This window comes from Lagenorhynchus albirostris, chromosome 13 (assembly GCF_949774975.1).
Source record: "Lagenorhynchus albirostris chromosome 13, mLagAlb1.1, whole genome shotgun sequence".
Classification (NCBI taxonomy): domain Eukaryota; kingdom Metazoa; phylum Chordata; class Mammalia; order Artiodactyla; family Delphinidae; genus Lagenorhynchus; species Lagenorhynchus albirostris.
The window spans coordinates 70,345,647-70,370,890 of NC_083107.1; the positions used below are offsets into that span (position 1 = coordinate 70,345,647).

The 25,244-nt window shown below is 53.8% G+C and overlaps 1 protein-coding gene across 8 annotated transcripts in view; it reads left to right on the plus strand.

Moving 5' to 3' along the window:
* The window catches only part of ADCY3 (adenylate cyclase 3), a 98,586-nt gene that overhangs the window by 42,012 nt on the left and 31,330 nt on the right, over positions 1 to 25,244 (plus strand). For 7 of the 8 annotated variants that reach the window (XM_060169735.1, XM_060169736.1, XM_060169739.1 and 4 more), the window contains exons 4-9: positions 17,883 to 18,013; positions 18,405 to 18,516; positions 18,692 to 18,819; positions 20,115 to 20,273; positions 21,035 to 21,212; positions 25,104 to 25,223. In XM_060169735.1, the coding sequence (XP_060025718.1) occupies positions 17,883 to 18,013; positions 18,405 to 18,516; positions 18,692 to 18,819; positions 20,115 to 20,273; positions 21,035 to 21,212; positions 25,104 to 25,223 (828 nt within the window). The remainder of the gene's footprint in view (positions 1 to 17,882; positions 18,014 to 18,404; positions 18,517 to 18,691; positions 18,820 to 20,114; positions 20,274 to 21,034; positions 21,213 to 25,103; positions 25,224 to 25,244) is intronic. The other variant, XM_060169738.1, reaches the window with a different exon arrangement.

The following is a 25,244-nucleotide window of genomic DNA, read 5'->3' on the forward strand; positions in this document are numbered from 1 at the left end:
GAATTAGAAGTGGAGGCCTGGACTTCCCTGATGGCACAGTGGTTAGGAATCCACCTGCCAATGCAGGGGACACAGGTTCGAGCCCTGGTCTGGGAAGATCCCACATGCCGCAGAGCAACTAAGCCCCTGCGCCACAACTACTGAGCCTGTGTTCTAGAGCCCGTGAGCCACAACTACTGAGCCCGTGTGCCACAACTACTGAAGCCCACGTGCCTAGAGCCCATGCTCCGCAACAAAAGAAGCCACCACAATGAGAAGACCACACACCGCAACAAGAGAAGCCACCGCAGTGAGAAGACCGTGCACCGCAACAAAGAGCAGCCCCCGCTCGCTGCACTAGAGAAAGCCCGTGCACAGCAACGAAGACCCAACGCAGCCAAAAATAAATAAACAAAATAAATCAATTTATTTTTAAAAAAAAGAAGTGAAGGCTGAAGATGTGACTGAATTGCTGATGAAACTAATGGATAAAGTGTTGCTTCTTACAAATGAGCAGAGAGGATGGTTTCTTGAGGTAGATTCTACTCCTGGTAAAGATGCTGTGAAGGTTGTTGAAATGACATCAAAGAATTTAGAATATTACCTAAATTCAGTGATAAGACAGCGGCAGGGTTTGAGAGGATTGACTCCAGTTCTGAAAGAAGTTTTACTGTTGGTAAGATGCCATCAAACAGCATTACATGCTACAGAGAAACCATTTGTGAAAGGAAGCGTCCATTGACGCCGCAGACTTCGTTGCCGTCTAGTTCTAAGACGACATTGCCACAGCTACCGCCACCTTCAGCAGCTACCACTGATCAGTCAGCAGCATCAACATCAAGGCAAGACCCTCTGCCAGCAAAAAGATCACGGCTCGCTGAAGGATTAGGTGATTGTTAACGATTTTTAGCAATGAAGTCTTTTTTAAAATTAAGATACATGCATTGTTTTTTTTTTGATATGCTATTGCACACTTAATAGACTACAGAATAGTGCGAACGTAACTTTTATATGCACTGGGAAACCAAAAAAGTTCACGTATTCGCTTTATTGCAGTATTCGCTTTATCTCGATGTTAGGTTTATTGCAGTGTTCTGGAACTGAACCCGCAGTATCTCTGAGCTGTGCCTGTACAGACTTTTCACACACAAATGGTAGTATGTTCACTCCTCTGCACTCCATCTATTCACCTAATCCCTTAGAGAGGGTTCTAAGTCCATATTGCAATTGCCTCATGCCTTTTGTGACGGTACTGTATTCCACTGTATAGAGGTAACATCATTTATTTAAAAGGGCTCCTGTAGGTAGACATTTAGGTTATTTCCAGTTTTTTGCTACTGCAAACATTGCTGTAATAGACATCTTTATAGGGACACCATATTATACGTGTACCAATATATCTGAAAACGCAAAACCTAGAAGTGGAATTGCTGGATCAAAGGGCATGTGCATTTTAAAAATTATATATGTGTATATATATGTGTGTGTATGTGTATACATACGTGTGTGTATATATATATATATGCATATTTACTGTGGTAAAATATACAGAAGATAACATTTACCATTTTAATCATTTTGAAGTGTATGAGTTCAGTGACATTAAGTACCTTCACAACATTGCGCTGCCATCACCACTGTTCGTTTTCAGAGCCTTTTCATCATCCCAAACAGAAACTCTGTACACATTAAATATTAACTCCTCGACCTCCTCTCCCCCAGCCCCTGACAACCACTATTCTACTTTTCTTTATGAATTTGACTGTCCTAGGTACCTCCTATAAGTAGAATCCTACAATATTTGTCCTTTTGTGACTGGTTTATTTCACTTAGAATAATGTCTTCAAGGGTCATCCATGTTGTAGTGTGTATCAGAATTCATTCCTTTTTAAGGTTGAATAATGTGCCCTTGTATGTATGTACCATGTTTATCCATTCATTTGTTGATGGGCTCCACCTTCTAGCTCTTGTGACTGATGCTGCCATGCACTATTGGTGTACAAGTATCTGTTTGAGTCCCAGCTTTCCAAGTCTTTGGGGTATAAACCCAAGTGGAATTGCTGGGTCATATGGTGGCTCTGTATTTAACTTTTTGAGGAACCAGGCATGTGCATTTTCATGTTGATAAATATTACCAAATTGTCTCATAGAGGTTCAAACAATTTACTCTCTTCCCAGGAATGAATGAGGGTGGACTTAGGCACTTAAGTTTTCCTTGTTTATCTAGAAAAGACTTCTTTGCTTTTGGAACCCTGCAGCTCCCCCCAGGGATGCCTATTTGAAAACCCCAGCTGCAGGGAACAGGCCCCCAGGCAGTGGTAACATCCTGTGGGCTGTTGCCTGCTGTTTCCTTATTTGGCTCAAGTCACAGCCAGGTAAACACAGGTTTGGAAGAGTTTCTTTTCTTTTTCAGTATATGTTGTATGACATTTGATCAAAATAGACAAGTATAAAGAAAAAATACTGATAGAGGCATATTCCTTCAAGTCTTTTTTCCTTCTTCTGTGTTTGAAAGAGTGTTAACCCTGATTATAAAAGTAACATCTTATTCTCAGATGTAGCAGTTCAGAACCAGATACTGAAGTCTTATGCCCGTGTCTCGTATGGTTATTATGGAAGCTCAGTGTAAAGGGTTTTTTAGCACAGTGCTAAAGAGTAGGCAGTGAACTGTCTACCATCATACTATTGTTGTTGCATACATTTTGAAGATACAGAGAAGTAGAATAAAACCTCCCATAATCCAGGGGTTACATTTAAAAATAATTTTAAAAAAAGTGTGTTAAATTGGGTTCTCGGCGAGAAAAGACTTTCAGGTTTGCTGGATTTTATTTTTTCCTTTTTGTTGAGGTGAACAACATATAACATAAAATTAACCACATTGTACAATTTGGTACATGGCAGTGGCCCCAGCCCAGGGGACGCTGGTCAAGGAGGAGCCACGGGGCAGGATGGGAGCCGGCTGGGGCCGGTGTATCCTTGTCCATGGTTCCAGTCGGGACAGAGCTTGCTCCCTTCCCAGGCGTCGGGGCTGACGTGGAGAGTGGTGTGGGCTCTGGGCTGATTTTACATCCCAGGAATGTCAGCTGATGTGTCTCTGGAGCTGAGTGCAGGCCACTGGAGAGGTTGCACACTCCCATTTCACTTTCCTCCTGCGAAAGCCCCTTGTGAGAATAAAAATGAGATGATAGATGTGAAAACGCTTTGGAAGGGGCTGCAGAAAGTCCTAGTGGGAGAGGAAACAGAAGCTGGTTTGGCCACCTATGTACTCACATTTGTTTAAATGCCTTTTTTAAAAGTTCCCAATTTGCAGGGGAGACCTCCTTTCAGAATTTAGTTCTCAGGGTCCGTGTCTCACTCTTTCTTTTGCTGGTGAGTGTTTATCTTGTCTTCTAAACTGCTTTGGGAGGAGGCACTGTGTGTGGCCTCCAGCCGTCACTCTCCTCTCTGGCGTCAGGAGCCCACCCCAATCCTCTGGTTCTGTCCTCTTTGCTGCTGTCATGTGGGAGGTTGGGCTCTCCTTTGCTAAGATGAGCAGCCTCCTGCTGATGGCGGGTGATGCCCGGTGGGTGGGCCGCCGGCCTCGTCCCTGGCAGGTGCTCAGCTTGTCTCCTCTGCCAGGAGGGATGGGACCTCATGGAGCTGAGGCTCTGTGAGTGTGGCCCTGGCAGGTGAGGGCTCTCGTTGCATTGCCCAGCGCATATCTGGTGCTTTAGGCCGTCCAGTGGCGTTGACCACAGGGTGGTCCGGTGGACTTCAGGCCTGTCTCCAGCTTCTCCTTGGCTCCACGGGCCTGTTAGGGTCGAGCAGGAGGCCCAGAGGAGGGAGCTGGAGTTGTTTTTCTTTATTCCCATGTGACCATAACACGAGGGTTTAGTTGGGGACCTTGGGGGTTGCTAAGCACCCCGACTGCCACCTGACAGCTGCAGGCACCGGGGAAATCCACCCAGTGCACACCCGTCGCCAGGTACAAACTCTAGACTTCTGAGCCTTTCTGAAGCACATACTCGGAATTGCTTCCCAGGGAGTGGGAGGTGGTGGAGGAGGGTGTGGGGGAGGATGGAGGGATGAGGGGCACACGGCAGGCTTGCACTTCCTTCAGATCATGTTCAGTTAGGAAACCAACCTGGTCCTCACCTGGGGAGGAGAGCTGCCCTTGGTCCCCACCCTCCTGGGGGAGGAAGCTGCAGCCGGCGTCGGGGGGAGAGCCCAAGGCTGCCTGTGCGGGGTTCTAGGCCAGAAAACCATCCACCGCCACCCGTACCCACCTAGGGCCAGGGGTCAGATCACCTTCTTCCATGCCCTGGGGAACTCGGTGTGGGTGAGCGCTGGGGGCCCTCACCTCTGGGGGGACGCAGACAGAGCAGTCGCTTCTGCCTCTCCTGCTACTCCAACCCAAGGCCCAGAGCACCTTGGACTAGGGGTGGTGTTTCTTCTTTGTGCAGGAGTGTTTCCCTGGGTGGGTGACCTTCTGCCCTTGAGCAGGTCACCCCTTTATCGCGAGACTCAAACTTCTCTGGTAAGAGAAGCTTGGGACTGGGACTGCTGCCCTTTCAAAAGCTCAGTTTCTGGTCTTTCTGAAGGTCTCCGACCTCTGGCCAAGCCTGCCTCACTGTTCCCTTCAAGACCTTTAGCTGTGAGGATAAGGTGTAGCGTGACCTCAGCCTCCGTTGGTGGGGAGAGGGGAGTCAGAGTGACAGAGAGAGACAGAGAGATGAGGGGGCTGCCTCCTAGCCTGGGGGTGGGTTTCTAGTGTCAGCCCTCAAAGAGCCAGCTGTCCTCCTGGCAACAGTGGGGCTGGGGCTGGGGACCTGCCTCCTGTGTCACCGCATGTCTCGCAGCTGATGGAGGCGGGGCAAACCCATCGTTTACTTGACGGGAGCCATGGAGGAAACCCCCTGACGGCAGCCTCCAAAGATGCTTGCTGTCTTAACTGCTTCACAGAACCGCTCACGAGTATTTTTTAGTTTTAAGTTTAGCCGTGGAGGCCTCTTGGTTTGAGAAAAGCCAGAAGGTGAATTTCCCATGGTGAAGTAGGCATGAGTGCTTCTGTCGGTTCCAGCTCTGACCTCCTGGATTTCACAGAATGTTCTTCATTCTAACATTCCAGGATGTAGCAGAACAAGCCCATGTTAGGTGATGCACGTGATGAGCCCACAGAGGACAGGCTGTTCTAAGGCCGTGGAGGGCCCCTGCCAGTGGGGGGACATCTGCTGGGTCGGGGGACTGGGCGCTGGTGGCACTGCTAGTGCATGGCCCCGTGTCTGGGCTGTGGCCTCCGCGCTGGCTCCCTGCCGGGCTCCGGAGGGTCCTGGGCCCAGAGACGTCCTCCAGCAGTGTTCTTCTCTCCACACAGTTGTAGAGTCTACGGTCGGGGTCCAGTCTGGTCCGGGTTGTGGTGCGTCCCCACCTTTATCTGGCTGTAAAGATGAAGTTTTGTTTAGTAATAGGAGTCGTTTTTTGTTTGTTTGTTTTGTTTTTAACAATTACTTCTGCCCAGTCTTGAGCTGAGTTTTTACTGAATTATCTCATTTAATCATCACGACAAAACCCAGAAGGGGAGTTGGCCCTCCCTCCCGGTGAGGGCCTCTATTTGGGAGATCTACGTGAGGAGAATTAGGTGAGTAGTCCCCAGACTACATCTGGCCTGTCAGTTTCTGTTTTGTTTGACCTGCCCAGAGCTTCAAAAATTTCTAATACTTAAAAATTTGGACATTCTATATAAAAACTTGTATTTCTGACTGCCCTGAGAAATGGAAATGTCTGACAACACAGGGTGCAGAGTGAAGCTTGCATTCACATCTGAGCCAGGCCACTTACTTGCACCATGACCTTGAGCCAATTACTTATGCCCTTTGAGCCCCCATTTCTTTGCCCGTGAAATGGGAACAGAATAGGATTGTCAGACTGTCTAAAAGAGAGGATTCATCCCACAAATATTTGAGGCACGTTTCTTTTTTTTTTTTTTTATAAATTTATTTATTTATTTTTGGCTGCGTTGGGTCTTCGTTGTTGCACACAGGCTTTTCTCTAGTTGTGGCGAGCGGGGGCTGCTCTTTGTTGTGGTGCGCGGGCTTCTCACTGCGGTGGCTTCCCTTGTTGTGGAGCACGGGCTCTAGGCGCGTGGGCTTCAGTAGTTGTGGCTCACAGGCTCTAGAGTGCAGGCTCCGTAGTTGTGGCTCACGGACTTTGTTGCTCCACAGCATATGGGATCTTCCCGGACCAGGGCTCGAACCCATGTCTCCTGCATTGGCAGGTGGATTCTTAACCACTGCGCCACCAGTGAAGTCCCAGAGGCACGTTTCTAAACACTGGGGATACAGTTGTGAACAGAACAGATTCTAGTGGGGGAGACAGTCATTAAACAAATGCTATGTTAGGAAGTAGGACAGGCAGTAGAGAAAAACAAAGCAGGGGAAGGAGCATAGAGCCTGCCAGAAGTGAAGGGAGGTTGCTGTTTAATATCGTGTGGCCAGAGAAGGCTTTCTGATAAGATGAGATTGGAGCAGAGACCTGAAGGCAGTGAGGGTGTGAGCCATGCAGTGATCAGAGAAATGAGCAGTAAGTGCAAAGGCCCTGTGGTATGTTCATAGGATGTCAAGGTGGTCAGTGCAGATGGAGCAGAAGTGAGGGGATGAGAGGTAGGAGGTGAGGCAGAGAGGTGATGGGGGCCAGATTCTACAGGGCCTCATTAGGACCTTGGCTTTTCCCTTGAGGGAAATGGGAGACATTGGAGGGTTGTAGGTTTTAAATGGATCAGTCTGGCTTATGGTGGAGAAGAGATAGCAGTGGAAGCAGGGGGACCAGTTAGAAGCATTGCAGTAATTTTGGTGAGAGAGGATAATGGCCCAGACCAGGATGGAGGTGATGAGGACAGAGGATTCTGGGTATGTTTTGAAGGCAGAGCCAACAGGACTTACTGCTGGGTAGAACGAGAGATGAGAGAGTGGGAAGTCAATGATGGCTTTAAGGATTTTAGCCTGCAGGTGAGCTGCTGCTTCGGGTCCAAGACGGAAGCAGGTGATGTGTGCTTCCATGGCAGACATAGTAGCAATCTTTTCCACTGATCACAGACGTGACGTCGGCATCCTTCTCAACACAGTGCTCCAGGCAGCTGCTCTCTGTTCCTCCGAGTTGGACTTAATTGCTGCGGTAGTGTTCTAGAGCTGCATAGCCATTTGTGACTATTTAAATTAAAATTAGTTAAAATTTTAAAATTAAAAGTCAGTTCCTCAGGACTTCCCTGGTGGTCCAGTGGTTAAAACTCTACGCTCCCAATGTAGGGGTCCCAGGTTTGATCCCTGGACAGGGACCTAGATCCTGCATGCCACAACTAAAGATCCTGTACGCTGCAGCTAAAGATCCTATGTGCCGAAACAAAGACCTGGTGCAGCTAAGTAAATAAATAAATACTAAAAAAAAAAAATAGTCAGTTCCTCCATTGCACTGGCCACATTTCATGTGCTCAGTAGCTCCATGTGGCTGGGTCGTGGCTACCGTATTGGAGAGCACAAATTACAGAGCATTTCCGTGACTGCAGAAAGTGCTGTTCTAGAGGGTGATGGCTTGCCTCTTGGGCCACGTCTCCTGGTTGACAGCTCATTAGCTCATCAGACCTCTAAGGAGCGCCCTCTTGGTGCCAGGCTCTCTTGGTGAGGGCTCCAGATGCCACACGTGTGGGCTGTCTTTGGGCCCAAAGGGCAGTCTCCTGAGATAGTGGTCACGTTGGCCCACAGTGGCCCATCTCTGGGGACTGCGCAGGAGCCAGGCAGATGACCAGCAGCTGCACTGGCTCAGCATCCCCTCTCCCACTCTAGCAGGGTAAGGGTTCTGGGCTGACCCTGGGTCTGTGTGGTTTCCGGGCTGTTCTCCCGACACTGAGATTGAACGTGGTCCTGCTTCCGTCTTGGAGCCCGTCTACCTGGGAGACTCTGGGCTGCTGGCGTGGAGCCTGTTTTGCAATGGAGGTCTTGTTTAAAGATATGCGGGTCTTTGAGTTACACGGCCTCTCTCTCCTCTGAACTCTCATGGCCTTTGGCAGAAGACAGCAAAGCACTCCTGTCCTGGGAGACCAGCCAGTCGGCAAGTGACTTGACTGCCCCGCTCATCCAGGCTCTTGGGAGTACTGTTTGCCTCTGAGCTTCACAGCATGTAGCTTGGGGACTTGCCTAGATGACCAGTGATTGTTCTTTGATGACTTTGAGTGACCGAGGTCATGACCATGTCTTTTAGATGGGGCAGCACGTGTGGGCCCCTGCTCTACAGGGCGGCTGTCTGCTCACATAGGAGCGGCAGCACTGGGGCATCCAGATTTCACGTGATGCGGTCCTGCGTCCTCTCATCAGGGAGAGAGGAGTTGTTTGGGCCCTGACCTCCCTGGGCTAAAGGCCAGGTCCTACCCTGCGTTCCCTTCCTCCTGCTGCCTCCTCTGCTCAGGTGCTCAGGCCAGGATGGGCACCTGGGGGGGTCCAGTGACCTTTTGGCTTCTAAGTGGCCTGCAAACTCCAAGAACGTGGACAGATCAGGACCAGAACAGACACGTTTGCAGACAGCTGTGGGTCTGCTCACAGCCTGTTGTGGTGACATGTATGTGTATGTGTGTGTGTGTGTGTCTGTGTGTGTGTGTGTGTGTGTGTGTACCCCGTAGGACATACACATTCTTTAAATAGACAGGCGGACTTAACGGGCTTACTTTGTACAGACGCTGGACACACACACTCACAGACGCACATGCACACGTACCAGCCACCTGGGCACTGTAGGTCTCTCCACTTAAATCTGTCTTCCTCCCTCTGCCCCTTTCACAAGGATGTTGTAGAAACTTAGCTTCTCATCAGCCAAGCTCGTTTATCCAGATCCCTGGCGGCCACCCTGCTGTAATTAACTCCTGAATATGCCTCATCAGAGCATCAGCTGTAACAACTCGGGGCCCCTCGGAGTGGTGCTGGCCTCCTCCTCTGTCTCAGTCCTGGGGCAGCAGGAAGGCGAGGCCTGGCGTGCTTGATCCGTCCCTTCCCAGAGCCTGGCCGAGACCATGCTGACAGTGCCCTGGCCGGGCTCACGGCTCACCTGAGCAGCTCGGCATGTAACCGTTTTCATATGAGGAGACCCCAGCCCAGGAGGCCGAGCGTCCTGCCCCGGGGCACTGTGGTCTCTTCTCCCAGGGACCAGGATCCCTTGCCCCACCCAGTCTGCTCACCTGCCTGGGGCAGGCCTGGGTCCTTCTCCCCAGGATCTTAGTAGTTTTCTGCTCTACCCATGAAGCCTACTAGAAACTTCCTGTCTCTTTCTGGACCGTGTCTGATTCTTTTCCCAGAGGGCCAGGGCCTTGCCTTCCGTTGCCGTGTGTTTTTAGGATGAGCCTTGAGGGCTGGGGAGAGGCTGCATGAGGCCCTTCACCCCTCCTTCTTTCTCTGTGTGGAGCCGTGTCTCAGCCCCCGAGCCCCTGAGTCCCTGTCCTCTGCTGGTGGTTCCATCCGTGGTTGCCCCCTCCTGCCGCCTTCTCACGCGGTGTCTGGGGACGAGAGGTCGCCACCTCTGGGGCAGCACATTCTTTGTTTGCACTGTTTTGACTTTTAGAGAATTCTCCCTCCGCGGGAAGCAGCAGTCTGTTCCCCGCAGTCTTCCCTTCTGGGGCCTTCAGAGCAAACTCATCCCTTTTCCGCACAACAGCATTCCTCAGACTTTAATTCTCCATGGGGCGGCGGATCCCCCTCTTCTCTGGGCTTATTCCCACCCACCCTCAGGTGACCGGACTCCGGCTCCCTCACCACAGGGTCACTCGCTGACCAAGGCCCAGGAGATCTGTTTCTTTGTTGTGGGGAGGACCCAGAAGCTCCACCGCCTCCTCTTTCGGGACCTTAACTTCTATTAAGGGCCAAGGGGCTTGTGTAGGCATCATTTTATGCTGTGAATTCATTTAAAATCTAATAGCATCTCAAATGGCCAGACTTTTCCCCCAGGGTTGATACACTGTGTCCCGCCCCCGTCCTGTCGTCTGGCAGTTGGTTTTGGGGACTCAGGTAGCGGTTATTACATTTACCCCTTTTGAAGTTGACCCTCTACATTTTAGCAGATTGCTCTGGGGTAAAGTCCATATTAACCAGTTGTCCTAGTGACGTGCCATCCACACATTTTATAGATACATGGTCTGTATCTTCTCAAGTGTTTCTCCTGGAAAAATGTCCACTTTGAACAAAGAAAGAGATCCTTAAGAGAGAACCCATTTTACACGTGAGCAACCAAGGCCGAAGGGGCAAAGTGTATGCCCCAGGTCGCAGGGGCCTTAGCGGCCCGACCCCAGCTCAGTGATTTTTTTGCTCTGCCCCCCAAAGCTACTCCTCTTCCTTCTGACAAGATTTTTAAATCTTTAAAATGCTTTGTCTCTTCAGCAAAGTCTGCTTTGGAGTTAGTCATTATTATCTCCACGTCTGTCTCTTCAGCCTCCAACTTCCATTCCTTCTTTCGGTCCAGACCATCAGATTTTAAAAGTAGCTTCAAGGTAAGGAAATGTCATTTTCCCACAGTCCAGTTTTCTGGCAAACTTCCACTGTGTCCCTTAAAGTCATGGTCCAAGAGTGAAGCAAGCACATGCCAGAACTTCAGGGCACCACAAGCCTGAAAAGGCAGAGTCCTGAAAAAAGTGCCCTCTGTGCTCACGTCATGTTTATAAAGGAGAGATGACAGGAAGGGGCCTGGAGTTGATCACAAGAACTCACAAGATAATGAATGCCGAGCGTTAGAATTCAAAATACCAGGAGTTTTAAAGAGGTGTGGGGGGCGGTGACAGTTCCAATTCAGTTTTGAAAATCTTACAAAACAACTAATTTAAAAAATAAAAAAGGGTTAAGGGAGAAGAAAAACTAAAGGAAAAGATTATCCAAATTATTGAGCATCCTCCCCCTGCCCACTATATTAGTTCCTGATAAACTTTGGTCACATCCTCCTCTTTACTCCCAGTTCTCTGGGACTGTGGTCATCAGTGGGTTTTGGCTTTCCTGGAGGAGGCTGGGTGAGTGTTGGACCTCTGCATCTTTGACTGTATGAGTCCAAGTTTCTGGAGGTGTGTTGCCATTTCCACCTTGACATGAATCACACTGCTGTCCTATCCTCTGGGTTTCAAGTGTTCTGCTTCTTTCTTTCATTTTTTTTTTTTTTAGTATCTTCCTTCTTTTTAATATTTTATTTTATTTTATTTTATTTGGCTGTGTCAGGTCTTAGCTGAGGCATGCAGGGTCTTCATTGAGGCATGTGGGATCTTTTGTGGTGCACGGGCTTCTCTCTAGTTGTGGCATGTGGGTCTAGTCGTGGTGCATGGGGTCCAGAGCGCGTGGGCTCTGTAGTTGCGGCACGCAGGCTCTCTCATTGAGGTGCGTGAGCTCAGTAGTTGTGGCACGTGGGCTTAGTCCCCCCGTAGCATGTGGGATCTTAGTTCCCTGACCAGGGATCGAACCCGCATCCCCTGCCTTGGAAGGAGGATTCTTTACCACTGGACCAGCAGGGAAGTCCCCATTCTGCTTCTTTCTAATCCACATGTCCCGGTTGAGGTTTTTGCCTGCTGCTCGGACATGGCCTTGGAGGTGGGGGTCTCCAGCAGTGACCTTGGCAGCAGGATCTCTCTCTGAGTGTACCGATCAGCTCCTCTCCACTACAGGACCATGACTGTGCCTTTCCCCTTGCTTTCCTTTCCTTCAGATCCTTCTCAAATGCTCATAAAATGGTGCTTCCAAACTTCAGTGTGGTCACCAGTCACCTGAGGATCCTTGGGCCTTGTTGGGTGAGCCCCAGGTGATGCTGAGACTTCCCCTCTGCAGGCCAGACTTGGGGTCATGAGGCCTTGGTCCCGTGGGATGGGCTCCGCTGTACCAGGGGACCTCCCAGCGCCTAGACGTCCAGGGACTCATCAGAAGTTTCTGCTCCTCCAGTAGCAGCGTCGAGTGATGCCGAGGTTCGCACAGGAACCACGCACCTCTGGGCCCTTTGTGGTCAATCCAGTGGCAGCTCACTGGACCGTAGGGGAGACCTGGTGGCACCCCCGTCTAGGTGAGCCCCTCTGGAGCTGCCGCAGTTGGCTTCTCTTGCAGCTTTGGGGTGACCCAGCATCTCAGGGCCCTCACAGTTGGTCACGTCCAGAGCCCACTGTCAGTCACTGAGGCAGAGCTCTCAGCATCGGCCCCCTTCTCCTCCTCCCCTCGGCCTGTGAGGAAAGGGGGGTGGGCTCAGGGCAGTCTCCTGGCCTGCCCAGCACTGAGCCCAGGCCTCCCCTGCGTCCGCCCCAGCAGCACCCTCCCCCTCCTTCTCTGCTGAGCATCAGGAAGAGTCCCAGCAGCTGCCCTGGCCTGGCCTGCTCTCCCCGCTGCCCCGCTGTGGTCTGGTGGGCCTGGGCCAGCACGCTGAGGCACCCACAGAGGACGCGCCGTCCCACACAACAGCACGGGGACCGGGGCTCAGCCCCAGGGGAGCCGTGTTGTCAGGTCTTTACTAGATAAGATTTGGGCGCTTCTGTTTCTTCACATTCATAGCAGAACAACGTCCGGTGCAGGTGAGAGAGTTAGAGTGTGAAAAGTACGTCTTTTGGTGGAGAAAAACCCACCAGTTCCATCGGTCAGGGAGCCCTGGGTCCACGTTCCGGGTCTGCCCCTACGGCCGAGGAACCGGGACAATCTACCTAACCCTCCACACCTCGATTTGGGCACCTGCAAGGTGGAGGCAATATGACGTGTTCGTGAAAATACTGGGTAGGTGAGAAAGTTTTAGGGAAGAAGAGGGACGGTCTTGATACTGGTCATTAGTGTCCACGTGCCTGGCGACTTGCTGTGCTTCTGAGAACTGCAGAAAGAAGCCAGCCCAGGGTGCCGGTTCTGTCGCGTGGCCCCCTAAGAGAGGGCCGCTGCCTCCTTCCCGTTTCACCGGGGGCTGTGGTCTCCCGCTTGCTTCGCACCTGACCGTCAGCCTCCTTTCTCAGGTTAGAGCCAAGCAGATGTGGGAGTCTGGAGGCAGCTCAGTGGCCTTGCAGGGACGGTCCATTTCTAAGAAAACTGGTAGTTACAGACAAGCTGGGGTCAGGGTCACAGCTGGAGGCAACAGGAAGTTTTGTGTTTATTTCCAGTTTAAAACATACTTTAAAAAAGAAGCAGCAGCAGTATAATAACCATATAGCAATTTTGAAAAGCATGTAAAGTTTTCTGTTAATTCCGTCTCTCACATTGTTACCCTTTTCTCTCTTGCGTATGTCCTTCTGCCATTATTTCGATGCGTGTGCATCCGGCGTCACCTTCACAGAATACAATTTCATGTCTTGCTTTTCTCTCTCATCATTTTCTTGTAACAGTTTTCACCAATATCATTTTTAAGGTTGCATAATCTTCCATCCAGAGGACGTGTCACAGTCGAATTAGCCATTTTCTGGGCTTTTGGGCTGCTTATAGTTTTCTCCACAAGTGTAAGTGATGCTGCATTAAAGTTCTTACACATAAATCTTCTTACTTCTTCTGGATTATTTCTGTTGGATAAATTCCCAGAGGAGCCATTAATGGGTCAGAGGCTTAGAACATTCTTATGACTCCCAAAACATATAGCAACTGCTGTGTTAGTGAGAGCAGGCTCTGCCTGTCTGCTGGGGAGACCAAGACACATCCCCCAGCTCTGGGCCCCGAGGATGCCCTGGGTGGCTCCTGTCCTGTCCACCCCTGTGCCCTCTGTGGGACCCGCCAGGCAAGTGCACTTGGATCCCAGCCTCCTTCCTTCTTCAAGGACATGGATGAGGGAGGTTGGGGTCTTCAGCCCAACTCTGAGGATGGATGTTAAGGATCCTCTGTGTGTGTGTGAGGATTTTTCTAGAAGATCCATCATTAGCATCATACACTCTTAAAAGAGGCCAGGATCCAGGAATGAGTTGAGGATCTCTGAAATGTAAGGGCAAACAAGGTCAGCATCAGTAGAGACACTGGTATGAAGTGGGTGTAGGTAAGGAAGGGGAGGAGCACACCTGGGCAGGGGCCGGGGGCTCTGGAGAGGTGGCAGGTGGGTGAGGAGGGGCCGTTCCAGAGAGAGTGACGCCAGAGCAGGGAAAAGCAAATAGTCCTGCTTGTCTACCCAGGAGGGACCACCGAGGAAATCAGGGGGAGCTGGGGCCAGGAAGGCAGGTGGGTGTCACGGGGAGGAGGCCTCGGTGCCGTGGAGAAGCACGCGGGTGGGGAGCCATCCATGGGTGTGAAGTTCAGAAGTGGAAGGTGGCGGGGGAGGGGAACAGAGCCTGGCTGTCACCAAGGTCCTGGGGTTGCGACGTGGGCCCGGCCCCTCCTTCGCTGCCCACTCGGCCACTTTATTGCCCCTGCCCTCCACCTACTAGAATGTTCTTTCCGGTCCAGTCCTGTGGCAGCTGCCTGTTGCATTTTTTTCTCATCTGACAAATTGTTCTTTTTTCTGTGTACGCCTGCTTCTTATTTAAGACTCGTCTTATCAGAGTGACTTAAGGTGGACTCTGCCTGCTGACCTTTTGAGGTTGACCATAGGGTTGCCGTACACCACACAGGTCAATTGGTAGCCTTCCTTTACAACCACAGCTGCTTTCTTGTTATTTGAAAATTTGACATTTAAGGGTTATCTGCTTTCAGAACTCGTCTATTCTCTCTTTTTTTAAAAAAAACATTTATTTATTTGCCTGTGCCAGGTCTTAGTTACGGCATGCAGGCTTTTTAGTTGCGGCTCGCCAGCTTCTTAGTTGCGGCACCCGGGCTCCTTAGTTGTGGCATGCATGCGGGATCTAGTTCCCTGACCAGGAATCAGTCGGGCCCCCTGCATTGGGAGTGCGGAGTCTTAACTACTGGCCTACCAGGGAAGTCCCAGAACTCATCTCTTCTCCTGCAAAAAGTTACAGAATCACGTGATGCAAAAAGTGAAAATCCCCCACGTGGCACCCCCAGAGATAAGCTCATGGCCTCCGCGCTCTGTGGACCTCCAAGGCACCTGGGTTCTGGGTGTCAGGGCTGCCCTGCTTTGTGCTTCCGCTGCTGCCTTTATCCTGCCCTTGTTGACAGTACTGGAGCCCAGGCCGTGCTAGGATAGGGCAGTGCGGGTTGCCTCCGGGGAGGCCCATCTTGTTTCCAGGGAAATTGGGCCACGGGCACCTCACAGGGTTGGATTACATTCTGATGTCCCCAAGGTTCCCAGGGAGCCGAATGGCTTTTCTGGGAGGACAGAGTTCTGTGGAAGAGCCTGAGGGGAGCGTGGGAAAGGCCTGCCTGTGTCGGGGGTGGCTGCTGAGACAGGCCCTGCCCCGCTGTGACTTTCCTGCTCCTCGGCGTCCCGTGGCCCCCCTCTGCTCTTCCCAGCCTGGCAGGCCCTGCCCACGCCCCTCACACGTCTGCCTCTGCCTCTTCCCTGCGTTGGCATGTATCCCGCATGCACGTTGAGGGGAGAAAGGCTGAGATGCACGTGGAAGGCAGGATCCCTCTTGGTGTCCCCTTATCATCATGTCTGGACCAGACAGAGCTCACAGGGCCTGGCCGAGGGACCAAAACGTTTCCTGCTGACCCTGACGTCCCTCTGGAGCTCTTCATCGATAAATCTATGGCCAGCTTGGAAGCCCCAGGGGAAGTTTAGACCTTGTCTTTCTGAGACACCTTCTGTCTCAGTGCCTCAGTGACACTTCACATCAAGTGACACGAGAACAGCTAACGTATATGGAGCACTTGCCATGCGTGGACACCGTTTTAAGTGCTTTATGGTAACGAGTCGCTCGGCCCTCCTGTTTTACGGGCGAGGACACCAGGGCACGGGGAAGTTTAATGATGGCCTGGTATCGCGCGGCGAGTGGCAGGGCTCGGGTCTGAGCCAGGCGATCGGACCCTGTCCCTGCCAGCCTGGCACGGGCAGGGCCGCACGTGGGGTGGGCTGGGACCCCTGGGATTCCTGCCCCAGCCCTCACTGCTGCCCCTCAGCCCCGTCTCCTTCTCCCGCTCAGGACCCCAGCAGCTCTCTCCACAGGCCACCCTCGAGAGCAGGCAGGGTCTCGTGTCTCTGGCTTTTCTTGAAAATCCTCCCGGAGGCTCATCTTCTTCCCAAGCTGAGAGCTTTGCCAGGGCAGCGGCTTTGCCACCTGCTCTGCTTGGGCTGCAGGGCCCCGGGAGGCTCGGTTGCTGCTTCCTGGGCTCGGGTGGAGCCAGGCAGGGCGCACTGGGGTCATTTTGGCTTCTCATTCCTGAGCTGTAATGGTGCCACCCGCGAGGTTCTTAACAGTGGAAGAGACATTGCTGTGGAAATGGGAGGGTAACAGGAATAACCACTGTCCGTGCTTCAGGCTAGAGCCAGCGTCAGGCATGCTGAGCAGAGGGGCCCGCCTTGTTACGGTGGTATCCACCGCAAGAAAGAGGATTGGTTCTCCCTGTGAGAACAGAGATAGGGCACAGGGACCTACCTCCCTGTGTGATGGCGAGCAGGTGGGGGGCTCCTGGCCTGCAGACCTTCCTAGGAGGAGGAGGGAGGGGCCGCGCCTACAGCTGAGCCGTCTTCTCCAGGGGAGCTGAGGCCCCAGTCCTCTGGCTCAGTGGGGACAGAGGCCCAGGGACGACGCCAGACTCTTGGGGGCCTCTTGGCCGCGCCCACCAGAGGAGAGGAGTCGACCTCTACACCTCAGGCTCCTACCCCAGAGCAGGTGTGTCTGAAAGGCAGGTAGAGCTGGGTTTTCTGGCCTCAGGGCCCACTGAGTCCAGGCCCGTGGCGGAGGTGTGTCCCCGCTCCTGTACCGCTGGGCTGGCATCACTGCCGAGGCCTGGGACCTGCAGCCTGAGTTTCACTGTGGCCCCTGACCCCTGGTCAGACCCCAGATGCTGAGGACACGGGTCTTAGTTTTCTGGCCACCCCTCCTGCCCAGGTAGCTCCCGGCCCTAGGTCACGGGACACAGCACTCCCGGATCCGCGCGCCCCACCCGTCCCCTCCTCCCCTTTCAGCGGCTGACCCTGCAGCACGGGCCTGGTCACCCGGAACTGCTCCACCCCGGGGTCCAAGGCTGCGACCTCCAGCCACATCTCTTGTTCCCCCAGCCCCCTCTGCCTCCTTCTGCACCCACACTTCTCCCAGGCTGAGCTCACTTCCCGCTGCCTCATCCCGCGGGCCTCGGTTTAGTCGCCTCCCCGCCATTAGCGCGGTTCTCTTGCTCCCTTGCCGTTTCCATCCTGCAGACCTGCACCTGAGGTTCTCCCTCAGCCTCTCCCACCGTCCTCCAGCAGGCACCACCGTCACCTCCCTCCCCTCCCGGGGGCACAGGGCGGTTCCTTCCCGACAAGTTGCCGCTGCCTGCGTTTCCCCCTCCTCTGACCCACCCTCCAGCACCCCCGCCGTCACTTGTCTCCTCTCTCCTGTTCTGCTGCTGGGTCAGACCCGCGGCTTCTGAGCCGCCAAGCATCTGCCTGCAGGGCGTCCCTGCACGGGGCCCTCCAAGGCACCTCCTGGACTCACTCGTCTTTGTAGCCTGGCACCTGGCGTGGTACCTGGCATGTCGTAGGTCTCCAGTCACATTGAATCTGGATTCTCGAGTGATGGCCCTGTGCAACGTGGGGTGGGCCACACAGAAGCCCTGCCCTCAAGGGCACACGTAGGCACTGTCACCCTTCCTGTGGTATTGGGGGTGCCTTGGAGGCACAGAGCCAAGCCTGGGGTTCTTCATGGGTTTCTGAGCTCTGTCCGTGCTCTGAAGGTGCTCAGGTCACGGTGCTGAGTCTGCTCAGGGCAGGAGGCGGCCTGTCCTGGGCCTCCGGCTGCTTCCCAGTGAGGGGTGTGCACCGCAAGGTCTCTGCGGAGGGTCGCCTGGCTCCTGGCTGACACCTGTCACCAGGATAAGGGCGTTTCTTCCCAGAGTGTCCGCGCCTGCCCCTGCCCTCCCCACTCAGTCTCTCCTCCCCCACAGGAGAACCTTATGCTTTCCATCCTGCCCAAGCACGTGGCAGACGAGATGCTGAAGGACATGAAGAAGGACGAGAGCCAGAAGGACCAGCAGCAGTTCAACACCATGTACATGTACCGCCACGAGAATGTCAGGTGCGCCGGCTGCAGGCCTGGGCTCCGAGCGCAGGACGGGGGCTTTGGGGGGGTCGGCGGAGCACTGCGGGGTTCGAGAGTCTTCCCGGGCCCTGGAAACACGGCCACCCCACAGTGTGAGCCTCAGCCCCCGCAGGGGCCGCCTTGCTGCCAGGTGTTGGGGCCGAGACGGGTCCTGTGGTCCAGGCCCGTCATTGTACAGACGCCACCCGCGAGATAAGCTAAACGCCGGAGCCCTGAGTGCGCCCGGCACGTGCCAGGGTCTCACCACTTCGGGGCTCGAGCGGGGACCTGGCCGCCTGAGGGCTGGAGCGGGAGCTGGCGGTGGGCAGCGTGGAGCCCGGCACGCCGCCTGGGTCCTCACCACCGGGGCCTGCCTCCCCCTCCGCAGCATCCTCTTTGCCGACATCGTGGGCTTCACCCAGCTGTCTTCAGCCTGCAGCGCCCAAGAGCTCGTGAAGCTCCTCAACGAGCTCTTCGCCCGCTTCGACAAGCTGGCGGCCGTAAGTACCCTGACCCTCGCCCAGCTCTCCGGGGAGGGATGGGGGCGCCATCCTCGTGACCTGGGCCTTCCCCTCCTCCTCCGGCTCCCAGGACTTCCGCCCACCCCTCCGTCCTCTGCTTTCTTTGCCCCTCACAACCCCTTGCCGAGGAGGGACTCAGGACCTGCCCTTTCAGAAATACCACCAGCTGCGGATTAAGATTCTGGGCGACTGTTACTACTGCATCTGTGGGCTGCCTGACTACCGGGAGGACCACGCCGTCTGCTCCATCCTCATGGGGCTCGCCATGGTGGAGGCCATCTCGTAAGTGGGGGGAGCGTGGGTCCCGGCTCCGGCACCAGCACGCCTGCCGCGCTGCTCTGTCTCGGTGGGCCCTGTGCGTCCCGAGGCCCCGAGCCAGGCTCGTCAGGGGATGAGGCGGGTGCGGCATGGTCAGTCCCAGGCTCTGGGAAGTCGGGCTAGGCTTACCTTCCTCACCGCTGAGGGAAACTGCAGCCTCCAAGGGATCCTCTTCTAGCTTTAGTCCACGCTAGTTTTTTCTGCTGGAAGGTGCGGTCATCATGAAATTCTGCCACCTTCCATTTGCTTTCTTTTCCTCCCAAGTGTCCCCCCCGCATATCTTCTCTCCGTGTTTTCTCATCGTGACCCCCCAGGACAGATAGGCTCAGAGATCTCCATGCCCATCTCTTGGATCAGGAAGCCCGAGTATAGCAGTGAAGTGACTGCTGAGGTCACGAGATGTTTGGGCAGCAGAGATGGGACTAGAACCCTGGCTTCTGAGCCCCGGCCAAGGCTCCTGCCTGCACCACTGTGAGCCTCTAAGGTGGTGAACTCTGCCTCCCCGGCTCTTCCCCACTGCTGTCACTGCGCCTGTGGGCTCGGAGGTCCCTGGGGGGGCGGGGTTGCTCCCTGCCGTCGACTCAAGGCCTCTCGTGGGCCCTGGGTGGTATCAGCCCCCGCAAGCCCCTTGCTGAGTCCAGGAGTTGGGCGTGTGCTTCACCACCGTCTCCAAGGGGGTGGTTTTGCATTTTTGCTGTCTTCCAGGTTAAACCCCCTCTAGGATTGGCTGGAAAGAAGCAGATGCTGCCTTTCCCCTGGGGCCATAGTTCAGGATTTAGAGACTCTTACCTCTACTCCCATCACTGTTGGGCAAAGTGCTGAAATTCGTGTTTGTCTCCTCCTGGAGATCTCAAGCAAGGAGCTCTTCCCCTCTGCACACACAGCATGTAGCGCAGGGCCTGGCACACAGTAGGCGCTCAGTGCAGGTCAGCTGCACACATGAGTAAACGGATGGCTGGGAGAGAACAGCTGGAGGTCCCCCAGGGGCAGAGGGTCTCTGCTGTTTCCTGCCCCTCCATCCCCACCCCGAGTCACACTGGCCTGTGGTTGCTGAGTCTGGCCTTGGCCACTGCCTGCTGTAGCCCCAGCTGTGGGTGACTCAGATGTGGGCAGAAAGCAATGGGGGCAGCCTGTAGGCCCTGTAGCCTGGAGGGGAGGAAGGCTGTGCAGAATTCCTCCCACTGGGGGGCTGGGGAGGGGGCTGGCCACCTGGCTGTGGGCAGGCCTGACCCCTCCTCCTTTCTGTGTGTACCTGGCAGGTATGTACGGGAGAAGACGAAGACTGGGGTGGACATGCGAGTCGGGGTGCACACAGGCACCGTGCTGGGGGGTGTCCTGGGCCAGAAGCGCTGGCAGTACGACGTGTGGTCCACCGACGTCACCGTGGCCAACAAGATGGAGGCCGGCGGCATCCCCGGGTGAGCGCGCGTTCCTTCCCGGGGCCAGGGGAGGGGACCGTCCCATCCATCTCAGGGTTGTGGCCCAGACGAGGGACAAGGGGCCTCGAGGAAGCAGCCCTTCCCACCCAGGAGCAGTGTTCTTCCAGCGCCTGCCTCCTGGGCCTTTCCTGCCTGGGGCTCTGCAGGAGTCTGTCCTCCTGCCCCCTTTACCCTCTGCAGGGCCTTGGGGCTCTGAGGTCAGGGCTGGAGCTCCTTTAGTGCGCAGGTCACCCCGAAGGGCACTATTAGCAGCGAGAGTCTCCTAACAGGCTCTGAGGCACCTGCACGTCTTTCCTGAGTTCTTTACAGACTTGGCCAGTCAGGTGGGGCAGGCCCCACCCTCAGGGTGGACCAAGGAGGCGGTGAAACCTTCCCCGCCTGGGTCAGGAGGCTTCTCTCGGAGGCAGTGACAGTTCTCTCCCTAGTGGTGACTCCCCAGAAACAGGCTATTACCCCCTGACAGCAGGTGTTGCAGCGGAGAATCACACCGGGTGGATGATAACCAGGCCTTCTGACCTTAGTGTTCAGAGCAGACTTCAGATTCCTCATCTCATTTGATACCCTCAGCAGCCTGAGGACAAACTGTCTCATGGATTGAAGCTGAGGCTCAGAGAAGGGGAGGTGCCGGGCCGCCTACACAGCCACTTAGCGCTAGAACTTGCCGCTCCGCCTCTGTCCCCGGGGGTAGGGCGGGGGCTGCCACGGGGCCTGTGCTCAGGGCCCCTCTCGCCCGAACCCAGGCGTGTGCACATCTCCCAGAGCACCATGGACTGCCTGAAAGGCGAGTTCGACGTGGAGCCAGGCGATGGGGGCAGCCGCTGTGATTACCTGGATGAGAAGGGCATCGAAACCTACCTCATCATTGCGTCCAAGCCAGAGGTGAAGAGGACAGCTGCCCAAAATGGCCTCAGCGGCTCGGTGAGTCCTCCACCCACCCCCTGGGCCGGCGGGGAGGGAAAGGCAGGGATTGGAGGTGAGACTGTAGAAGAGTTGGCAGGACTGTGAGAGGTCCCGCTAGCTGCTGAGTGTTGGAGCAAAGGGTAGTACGAGGTAAATATTTCGTGCCCAGTGTGAAGTCTGAGCTACAGTAAATGCTCTAAAGAACTCAGAAAAGTAGGAAGCTGTCCTGCAGAAAATTAGGGAATGTCACGGCGGAAAGTGGAGCCCCATGAAATGAGACTTGACCTGGTCACAAAATTATTGAGTCTTCATATTTTAAGAGTGCTAGGGGACTTCCCTGGTGGCGCAGTGGTTAAGAATCCGCCTGCCAGTGCAGGGGACATGGGTTCGAGCCCTGGTCCGGGAAGATCCCATACACCGCGGAGCAACTAAGCCCGCGAGCCACAACTACTGAGCCTGCGGGCCACAACTACTGAAGTCCGCGCGCCTAGAGCCCACGCTCTGCAACAAGAGAAGCCACAACAACAAGAAGCCCGCGTACCGCAACGAAGAGTAGCCCCCGCTCGCCACAACTAGAGAAAGCCTGTGTGGAGCAACGAAGACCCAACGCGGCCAAAGATAAATAAATAAATTTATTCTTTAAAAAAAGAGTGCTACATGCACAACTTCAGTATGTTCACTGGAACAAATGAACAGTGCATCTTCTAAGCTATTTTACAAGATGGTGATCGACAGCAATTTGAGAAATCAGCTACCTTTGTGAAGTGACAGAACATTTACCATTTCTGGCAAAAAACGTTTTTAGTACATTTAAAAATGCTGTTCCTTTAAAAAAATTACCCACAAATTTGGTTGTACTGGTGACCACCTTGAAGTCATAGGGCAGCAGTCAAACGTATCTTTGTGACAACCACACGCATTCCTGTTCGTTCTGATCTTGCATTTTCTCATTTTATTTAATCAACCCTTGCATGGTGCGTCATTTGACTCAGGAGTTGTTCTTGGCACCTGACACCCCCGGGAGGGTTACGGATGGGGCCCTGGCAGCAGTGTCTTTACGAAGCTGGTGTGCAGGAGTCATTATTCAGTTTTCCAATTAGAGAAAAGTGGAGTTCGTGGACGTGTAGCTTAAAATACTAGCACAGAGGCTCTGGGTGAGTAGGAGTGGGGTCCGGGCTGTGGGCCATTGAGCCCCGTGGCCTGGGTGCTGCCACACAGGACAGGAGCACAGGCGACAGCTTCCAATGAACGGGAGTTAGACTTCTTCGTAAATGCTCCATCAGACAAATGAGGGGGCCCATTTCTCATGGAAACCTGGGCGCTGTTCCCTTCAAAACTAATTTTCCTGACGTTTTGGGGCAATCCGGGTTTTTAGTGTGTTGTAAAGTTGACTTTTAACTGTTTCTTAGTGCCCCTACCTAAAAAACGTAGATGTCGCAAAGTGGAAAAGCTGGGTTAAAGGTTCTGTACGTTGAAAGTTTAACCCATGTGCCTGCTACTTACCTCCTGCCACCCTCCCTGTGCCTGTGCTGGCTCTTTCCTCACTTTTTTTCTTCGTTCAGTTGAAAGATGAACCCACGGTATCTTATAGTTTTAATCGCGTTTCTTTAGTTATTAGTAAGACTGGACACTTGTAACATGGTTGTCAGTCTGGTGATTTTCTTCTGTGAATTGCATATTCACATCTAACCTTGGAGGGCTTTTTCCGCCTCTGGTTTGTAGACGCTTTTTGTTTGTTAGAGAGCTGAACCTTCTGTCATACTGTGCTCATCAGCTGTGTATCAAGCATCCGCTTCGTGCCCAGCACTGTGACGCATCTGTCTCGGGGAACTTAGAAGTTGAGCTGCTGTAGATTATACCAGTCGTCTTCCCTACAAGGCGCTGCAGCAACTGTCAGCCCCCAGTGTGCGTTAAGTGAACAACTTAACGCCATTATCATAAGCCCATGTGATTAGCTCAGTAATTGTTTAAGATGTCTCCAACTCAAGATGTGCTCCGAGAAGGCCATGTCAGCAAATCACCAAACCTGCTCAGCAGTCAGTCAGAAGTAGTCAAGCGCAGAGATAAACGCGTGAATGATGTGTGAGTGATAATGGGAAGCAGTAGGGAAAGTGGTGACGGCGGCTTCCCTGGGCCTCATAGGAGCAAATACCATTCCATCTGCAGAAGCCTCTCCCCGGGGTTTAGCTGAACAAAGTGATAAGGAGGAGAGTGTGAGGGGAATTGTCACAGTGGATCCTTTCCAAAGTGTTAAAAAGACACCTCCCATCTATACTGACCTTGCTGTTAGTCTCATTCAGTTGTTTTTTGTTTGTTTGTTTGTTGTATTTTTTTGCGGTACGCGGGCCTCTCACTGCTGTGGCCTCTCCCGTTGCGGAGCACAGGCTCCAGACGCGCAGGCTCAACAGCCATGGCTCACGGGCCCAGCCGCTCCGCGGCATGTGGGATCTTCCCAGACCGGGGCACAAACCCGTGTCCCCTGCATCGGCAGGCGGACTCCCAACCACTGCGCCACCAGGGAAGCCCTCATTCAGTTGTTTTAAATGCCATCTCCGACAACTCCCAAATTGAGATCTCAGCCCCAACCGGCATCCCTGCACTAAACTTGCAGCCACGTGTGCATCTCCATCTGTGTATAACAGTCCAAAGCTGAGCTCCTGATCTCTCTACCCTAAAATCCACTCTTCCTCAGTCTTCCCCATCTCAATCAGTGGCAACTCCGTTCTTTTCACTGCTGAGCCCCAAACCTTTGGAGACATCCTGACCCCCCTCTACAATCCATGAGCCCCTCCCTGCAAGCTATAGCTCTCGCCCCGCTCTCCTCACACCCTGGCAGCCGCCGCCTCGTCCGAGCCATCTCATGCCTGGGTCAGCGCAGTGGTCTCCCAGTCTGTCACCCTGCTCTGCCCACCCCCCCCCGCCCCCGTCTCCACACAGCAGCCAGAGTGATCCTGCTGGGGTGTTAGGTGAAATCATATCACACACACATACCCACCCCCACCCCGCACTGCCCGCTCCACACCCTCCTTCAGGCCCCATCTCAGAGGAAGAGCCAAAGTCCCCTGAGGTCAGGAACCCCATCCAGCAGGTCCTCACCGCCCCGCCCCTTTCACTCACTGGGCTTGGGCAGCGCCACCCTCCTGGCTGCTGCTCAGACACTCCAGGCCTCCAGCCCGCTCTGGGCTTCCGCCTGCTGGAACCCGTCCCTGAGAGCCGCGTGATGTGCTCCGGGTCTTCATGGAAATGTCATCTTCATGGTGACACCTCCCCCACTCCCCTGACCGTCACTCCCCAGCAATCCCTGTGTCCCTTGCCTACACCTCTCCAGATCACTGCTCTCTGACCTTCTGTAATCATGTACTTCTTTACTTCGCTGATGTCCGGCCGTCCTCACTAGAAGGTGGGCTCTGAGGTTAGAACATTCTGTGTCCCCAGGAGTTACAACAGTTCTGTCACACAGTAGGTACCCAGTAAATACTTGGTAAATGAATGAATGAGCTGTTTTCCTGTATAGAGCAGTATTTTTCCTTGACAGAGTAAATTAAATGATCATTGGGGAAATTGGTTTATGGAATTTATTCAGACTTTTGGAGGGCATTTGACAGGGCTCGACCCCAGAAAAGATCTCTGTGAATCACTGTGTCACTGAGTTACTGTTTTGAAAATAGGAGTTGGAACAATAGGGTCTTTCTCTGCTTAGAAAAGTTGTAATACTAGAAATGGATACTAGAAAATTACAGCGTTTTAAAATTGATGGTCTAGAGAAGGAACTGAATAGTGAGATTTCTAAGGTTACAAGGTCTCTGAACTCTGGTAGGAAGATTCCAGACTGAGAGCAGCCCAACCCCACGCTGGGTGGGCATCTGGCAGTGCCTGGGGGCTCCTGACGGCCACTCCCTTCTGCTGCAGACTCTGCTGAACGGAGCGCCACCTTCCTCAAAGCCCGGCTCCCCTGCCCTCATTGAGACCAAGGAGCCCAACGGGAGCATCCACACCAGCGGCTCCACCTCCGAGGAGCCAGAAGCCCAGGTACGTGCGGGGCAAGGCCCG